General features: G+C 51.5%; 1 protein-coding gene across 2 annotated transcripts; it reads right to left on the bottom strand.

Moving 5' to 3' along the window:
• Window positions 1-457: 457 nt before the first annotated feature.
• Window positions 458-6,656, bottom strand: LOC104332973 (melanin-concentrating hormone receptor 1). 2 transcript variants are annotated; one of them, XM_075440884.1, is made up of 2 exons: window positions 6,246-6,656; window positions 458-2,879 (listed from the first exon to the last, which is right to left on the bottom strand). In XM_075440884.1, the coding sequence occupies exons 1-2, from the start codon at window positions 6,496-6,498 to the stop codon at window positions 1,837-1,839; spliced, it is 1,296 nt and encodes a 431-aa protein (XP_075296999.1). In that variant the 5' UTR covers window positions 6,499-6,656; the 3' UTR covers window positions 458-1,836. The 2 variants fall into 2 exon arrangements, with proteins under 2 accessions (XP_075296999.1, XP_075297000.1); XM_075440885.1 differs by having other exon boundaries at window positions 458-2,876.
• Window positions 6,657-7,068: the final 412 nt, after the last annotated feature.

Genomic DNA, 7,068 nt, shown 5'->3' with positions numbered 1-7,068 from the left:
GAGCAAAGCAGCTCCGTGAAAACCAGCACAGGTGAAAATTCCTGGTAGTTAAAATGGGTGAAAGACTTCAAAGCGATAAAGCTTGAAAGCTCCATATGTGTCTTTCTGGCTTTATTGCCCGGGAAAACGGGGGTGAAAAATTGACAAGGTACCGCACGGTCACAGCGTGGATGTGCTGCTGCAGTGGGCGCAGGCTGACAGAGCCTGGAATGAAAATACAGAGAGACCCAGCTATGAGGTGTGTTCGGTGACTCAAAGCAACGCGCTGCGTACCGTGTTGCTGAAAGGGCTGGTGTTGCCCACCTGCCTGCTTTGGTAGCCAGAGGTGAGTGAGGGGCTGTGTGTTCTCTGCAGGGGGTGTCTGAGGTATTGGCTGTACTTGCAAACGCCTGCGAGCGCGCGGTGTGTGCGCGTTGGGTACGCTGTACGCGTGCGTGTGGCTTGGGACGTCCTGTGCGGGTGATGCGGTTTTGCTGTGTAGCTGTGCAAGGGTGAATTTCTGTTCTGGCTGTATTGTGGGTAGCCGGCGGCACGAAATCATAAGCGTGGTGACACATTCTTTAGTGCTGTTTGATGTTTTTAATTCCTCTTTGTATGAAATTCATTTACAGTATCAAGTTCCTCCATGTTTGACAAAGTGGCGAACAGTGCGTGGTCCCCTGGGGGCCCTGCGCAGGCTGCCGGTGTAATCCCTTGCCTTTAGCTGAGCTGTGCTGTCTTTTCTCTGGTCTTTGTAATGAGCAAAGTCGCTTCCTAATCTGTGACTGGTACAGCCATATATACAAACCAGACATTTTATTTTCCCTCTTTCAACTTGTAAAGCATTTTTTGTTCTGAGGGAGCTGCATAAGCAAGTCTGCTTCCTCCGAGCTGCCTTTTCACGTCTTCGCCCTCCACTGATCTCTGCAAGTTGTGTTCTTCAGTCGTGTTTAAAACGCTCTGCCTGGGGTTCCCCGATGGCCATGCAGATGGAGGCACAAGAGCAGCGTGAGGAACCGGCAGTGTGAAAATCGGCTCATTGGCATGAAAAGCCACAAAGCTGGTGTTAGCAGCAGTAGTTTTGAAAATTGTTTGCAGTCCCTTGAAGCAGTGCCGTTATCTGCCTGATTTTGCTTGAAATACTTAGGATTAGCATCAAAATTAGCCAGTTCTTTAAAATATCTTGGTTGCCAAATAATACAGCTCACTGGAGGCAGAGAAGGCTGGATCAAAAGGCCAAGTGGCAGACTTATGTGACACTTCTGGCCCCAAGATCTGTTTCTGCCGTTGTCCCTGCTCATGGCAGGGGGGGTGGAACCAGATGGTCTTTAAGGCCCCTCCAGCCCATTCTGTGATTTGTTTCTAGGGTATGAGCACAGCCATCAAAGTTTGCAGGTCAGATTTCTCACTAAAAATAATTACAGGACATTGTTTCAAAGGTTCAAGTTTTGAGTGGAGAAGCTCTGTAACTGGCATGCTGCTTAGGAATCCTGGTGAGGCCAAGAGGCGGGGAATCACTGGGTGGTGGTGTTGATAGAGCTTTTACTCTTCCAGGCTGAACATTCCTCCTTGAAATCCTCTTTCTGTCCTTTCTCTCTTTTCCATCCATCCTCTTTGGGGTCTCAGTGTCTTGTGTGAGAGTCCTCCCATGCAGGAGTGGAAAGAAGCAGCAGTATGCAGCACCTCATGGGCCAAGGGCAGTGTAGGAGCAGAGCCCTGCAATGAAAAAGGGAGGCACCTGGACTTTTGGAGGTGGAAGCTTGTAGTTCATGTGCTTCACCAAGAATTGCCTGAAGCTGCTGCTTCTCCATCGACTTATGGATCTGAAGGCTTTTGCTGTGGTCACTTCAGAGTGCCCTAGTGAACAGTCACAGGCAGTGAACATGGGGAAAATTCCTCCAGAAACTGAGTCTGCTGGGTGGATTCTGGTGCCAATTTTAGACATACGCTAGCCTCTGTCATACTGTTGTTGTTGACAGAGCTGCTGTTGCGACATGGCTCTTTTGCAGGGCGGATGGCCACTAAGAACTGGCGCTTGAAGTTCTCACTGAGGGCGATGTAGAGGAAAGGGTTGAGGCAACTGTTGGCGTAGCCCAAGCTAATGGCAAAGTTGTAGGCATAAAAGAAGGCCATGGATGGTGTGTCGATGCCAAGGTGAACTAGCTGGAGGATGTAGAAGGGAGCCCAACAAATAAAAAAGGCGGAGCAGATGGCAACTGCCATGCGTGTGACTTTCTTGGTACGTACCTGGAGGCTCCTTTGGGGCAGTGGGACCACAGTGGTGGCCATGTGCTGGAGGATCTTGAAATAGACCACACAGATCACAATCAATGGCACAGCGAATGCCAACATGAACTGATAGAGGGTGAACCAGTAGATGTCAGTCTCTGGGTTGGGAAGCAAGAGAGCGCAGCGGACAGTCCCATCCTCCAGAGGCATAAGACCTGCATACATCCACACGGGAATGATGGTCAGGAAGGAGAGGAGCCACACCAAGCAGATAACTAGAGCTGCAACACACGGAGTCCGGACGTAGGTAGATTTTAGAGGGTAGACCGTCGCCAGGTAACGGTCCAGTGTCATCACTGTAAGGATGTTGGTGCTGGTGATCTGACTGTTGGTGTCCAGGGCAGTGATGATGGTGCACAGGGGAGCTCCAAAGTACCACGAGCCATTGCCTAGGAGCTGGTGGATGAGGAAGGGCATGCCCAGGAGGAAGAGGAGATCCACAACGGAGAGGTTGAAGATGAAAATGTCAGGCACAGTCTGTTTGCATCTCAGCTTCTTCTTCTTGACAATAGTGTAGATGACAATAAGGTTCCCCACAATGCCCAGGAAACAGATGATGCTGAAGAGACTGGGCATGATCACGTTGGTGTACGGTGCTGGCTTCTCTGCTACTGCCAAAACAAACCAAAGCCATGAGTGCAACCCAGAAGCAACCTCTTTACATCTGTGTGCTTGCCCTGCTCTGCAGCTGGTTCCCACTTAAAGATGTAGCTTGGAATGACATTTAAGACCCGCTGCTGTACTTGGAGAGGCTTAGCTGGGGATTTGACACTTCCTTCTCTGCCACCCAATGCATGCAGCACACCACCCAAATCTGGCCGTGTGTAGACACCTTTCCTCATCTCTCCTGACGTACTTCTGTCCTGTCCTGAAACTCCCCAGCTCTTCTGGGAGGACTAGCATCAGGCTGGTGTGTCTGTGCACTCACCACTCTGACAGGGAGTTGATAGTAACTTTTCTTCCAGGGAGTGCTGGGTGTCCAGCCATTTTGAGGGGAGTAGGTGAGGCAGCTGATGCTTTCCACATCAGAGAAGTAAGCCTCTATGTAGGTGCCAAAATCTGGATATAGTCAGTGCTCAAGCTGTTGTCAGAAAACTTCAGCTCATCTGTTGGGTGGTTTACCTATCGTACGCTGTGTGACAGTTCACTGACTGTGCAGGCAGATAACTAATGGTTATCTGAAGTGTGCGATCTGGGATGGTACCCTGGCTGTGTCCCACCTGTGTTGGGCTTAGGCCAGAGCATGTGCTCCTTTCTATCATCCTTCCTTGCCCCTCTCGCTTTCTCTGCTTTCTTTCCTAGAAAGAAACCCAAACGTGTGGCCAGACAGAGATTTGGGAGTATGTTCCAGAGTTGCCCTGCAACAGGGGATGCTCTAGTTCTACAAGGAGGCAAACACGGCTTAAAGAGTCTGTCTCTGAGTCCTGGGTGTAGGTGGATTTCCAAGGAAAAGATCTTGCCTGAGAACACTTAGCTTATCAGCACTGATGCTTGACTGTTGCTGTTTGGGGTCGGAGGCCCAATGATAATCAAATTCACATTTACCTTGTCCTTAAACTGGGTTTAAAATCACTTGTTGAACCCACAAGCCCTCAGTGCCAACCAACAGGGATTTCTGCTCTTGGGTGCAGAAGGTGGTACCAAAGGCACTGAGTGTGGTGTGCTCTTTTCTGCAAGACTGCCATGTGCAATGTGTGGTGGAGTCTGAAATCGCCTCTCAGCTGAGGCAAATCTCCGTTTCATTACTCCTCTCCTATGGGACCTGTTGTGTTTTTTTCCTAGAGGAAGGATTTGTGTGAGCGATTTGTGTGGCTGTTAGTCATGTGTGACAGCCCCTCAGCCTAGACTGCATGTGTCTTTCATTGAATTGCAGATGATTCAATGTGGTGTTAACTGGAAATGCTTTTAGTCACTGTATTGTTCCACCTCCATAGCAGCCTACACCTGAAGAAGTGGGGAGGTCTCCTTCAACAGAACCTAGGGAGCTCTGGAAAACGGTATTAAGTGAAGTAACAGATGCTCATAAGGTGCCTCTGCCAAAACAGTGTCTGTTTGCTGAGAAGGCATTTGTTAACTTTGACCTCTAGAATTCTTGAGTACAAACTTGTCCAGATTTACTGTGGTGTGACAGAAGCTTGACTGAATTGGCAAGATAAGTGGGGCTGCACTGCTGGCCTGGCCTGTGGCTGGAAATATCAACTGTATTTAATACTTCGGTGCTCTTCTAAGTGGGACGTGATGAGCTGCCACTGCCTCTGTCCTTCTGGTACTAGGATGCAGCCAGCTTAGGCACAAGCAAGGCCAAGGTCAGAACGCAGCAGAGCTGTTGCCACACCATTTTATCTGAATGTCTCTATGCAGGTGACAGAAAGCAGCCAATGATGCACAGGAAAACTGGCAGGGGCCTGAAGGTGAAAGCCAGGCTTGGTTGATAAGACAAAAAAGCCTGGTCCAGGACATTGATGGGAGGTTAAATGGTCCCTGTTCCTCCTGGCTGCTCATTAATGCAAGGTAATGCCCCATATTAGATGGCATTTGGTAGATAACATGCTGTCATCAGCACCCTAATGAGACCTGATACTTAACCTTCAGCATCCAGCCTCTGCATCCCCTGAGCGTCCAAACAGCTCTCACAGCTCCTTAATGCTTGACGATGACACACTAGAAACTGGAAAACAGTGACTGCGGTCCTGCATGTTGCTGTTATGAGTTCTACTCTCCTCAGTTTTATACCCAAAATTTGTTATGAATGTGGTGGGAATGGATTGTATGAGTGAAATGTAAAGGCCACTTGGTTAGCTGGAGAATGACCTTTTTCTGCAGTAAAATCAACAGAGTGCTCATGGTGACCCTGTAACATTTGGAATGAGCTCAGGTGGCTTTAGAGCAAAATGTGTGCAAGCCCAAAGGCTTCGTGTGAAAGGTAGTCTGTGCAGTGAGTGCTGTAGCATCTTTCCTGCTGTTGGTGTTTGTACAAGTAGGTCTTTCAAGTGTCATTAACTGGAAGCTAGTGTGAAGCTATAGTCCACGTCTGTGTTATGGTCTGGAGCCAGAAGTATGAAATACACAAGAGTTATCTCTTTTCTAAAGCCTCTTTAATCTTCAGATATGGTTGAATCTGAATTTTCAGTGCAAATCCAAGTGGCTGTACTTTGTTTACTGAAACAGCTACTTCAGGCATCGATTTGTCCTTGCTTGTAGATCTTGTGGCTGCCTTGCTACTCGTTTTTAAAAGTCCCAAAGCGGGGCTGCATTATGTGAGCTGAATGAGGACTGGCCTAAATATTGGGGTGTGTTTTTTTTTTTTTTTCTTTGCAAATGCCCAGATAGAAAAGAAACTGCATCTTTACTGCATTTCAGAAAGAAGCACCTAAGGTGCACTCTCATTTTATAATGGATGTGCTGGTGGGGAGGGAGTCAAAGACCACATTGATAACACCTGTTGAAGAGTTTTACCAACTTGGACCATAGAGAACTGGCCTGCCCAACCCTAAACCATTGATTCTGGGAACATGGAGAAAACGGGAGACTGGTGAGGAGATCCGTTTCCCTCTGCACTGATATTTGATATTCTCTGTGCCTCCTTCCCCTGCCTGTCCAGCTGGGCTGGTTCGTCCCTCCCCCGCAGCCAAGACCAGGGGGTTGCTGCTGTCACGACCGTCTCGCAGACGAAAGGCGAATTGCCGCTACGGCCGGCGGTGTTGGGCTCGGTGTCGGCGCTGTGCGGGGTCCCGGGACCCCCCCCCCCCCCCCCATCCCCGGGAGGGGCTCAGCTCCCTCCCGCCCGCCCCGTCGGGGCCCGGAGCTGTCCGCCCGCGGGTGCTGAAGGCGGCTCCGCCCGCCCCGCCCGGGGCTGGGGGGCTGCGGGGGGCTCTGCCCCTGCGCTCGCCCTCACCCGCTTCGGGGGGCTCCGGGCGGACCCTTCCCCACGAAGCTCTCTGCGCCCCAGCCCCCCGCCGGGAAGGGTCCCCTCTCACCTGAGCTGTTCCGAGCCTCCGGCGCGGAGAAGTTGCGGGAGGAGTTAGCGGGGGCCATGGCAGCGAGTCCCGCTGCCAGCGACGGAGAAAGTTGGGCAAATTCCCTCGGTGGATCCGCGGCGGCGTGGGGGGAGCCCTCTTTTTCCTCGCCGGGGGCCGGGCAGAGTGCGGGAGGCAGGAGCCCTCCCGCAGCCGGTGGGCAGAGGCTGTGGCTCCGCTCCCGCCCCGCCGAGCCCGGAGCGGGTTCTGACATCAAGGAGCAGCTGACTGCGCCAGCCACCTCGGCTGAGAGCAGCCCTCCGCTGCCGTCGGGTAGGAGGGGATGCCGGAGCGGGGCGGGGGGCTGCCCTTTTCAAGTAGGGGGGGGGGGGGGGGTGCTGGGCGATGCCTCGGTAGGGCTGCGACCAGAGACCCCGCACATCCCTTCCCCATGCCTCCCCCGAAGGGATGGCTGGGGTCTGCGCCCTCCCCGTTACAGCCAGCTCGTCAGGAGGAGAGGACTATCAGATTTTGCCTTTTAAGTAGCTCGGATCCGCCTTCAGTGTGTATCTTTCTCTTGCAGACACTTGCGGTTTTCATCCCTGAGTCACAGGCACGTCCCCACTAGCGGGGCTAGGCAATGTCAAGGCACCAAATTACCCACTAAAATATCTGTTGCTTTGACCCTCTGACCCCTCTGACTCTAATTCCAACTGAGACACTTCACTTGTAATTAATTCTCTGCGGTTTTCTGTTGTTCCACTTCTTGCCGCAGCTCATTTGCTTCCTAGCTCCAGAAATTAGCTCTTATGCTGCCTCGGGTTTTATTTGTGTTCTGTTTTTT

This window comes from Opisthocomus hoazin, chromosome 21, assembly GCF_030867145.1.
Source record: "Opisthocomus hoazin isolate bOpiHoa1 chromosome 21, bOpiHoa1.hap1, whole genome shotgun sequence".
Lineage (NCBI taxonomy): Eukaryota > Metazoa > Chordata > Aves > Opisthocomiformes > Opisthocomidae > Opisthocomus > Opisthocomus hoazin.
The sequence above is the reverse complement of the archived record's forward strand: the minus strand, read 5'-3'. Positions and strand labels throughout refer to the sequence as shown.

Coding starts and splice junctions, on each gene's coding strand:
- LOC104332973 (XM_075440884.1), bottom strand. CDS start 6,498: ATGTCAGAACCCGCTCCGGGCTCGGCGGGGCGGGAGCGGAGCCACAGC. Junction 2,880..6,245: donor GGAGGCTCGGAACAGCTCAG/GTGAGAGGGGAC, acceptor TTGTTTTGGCAG/TAGCAGAGAAGCCAGCACCG.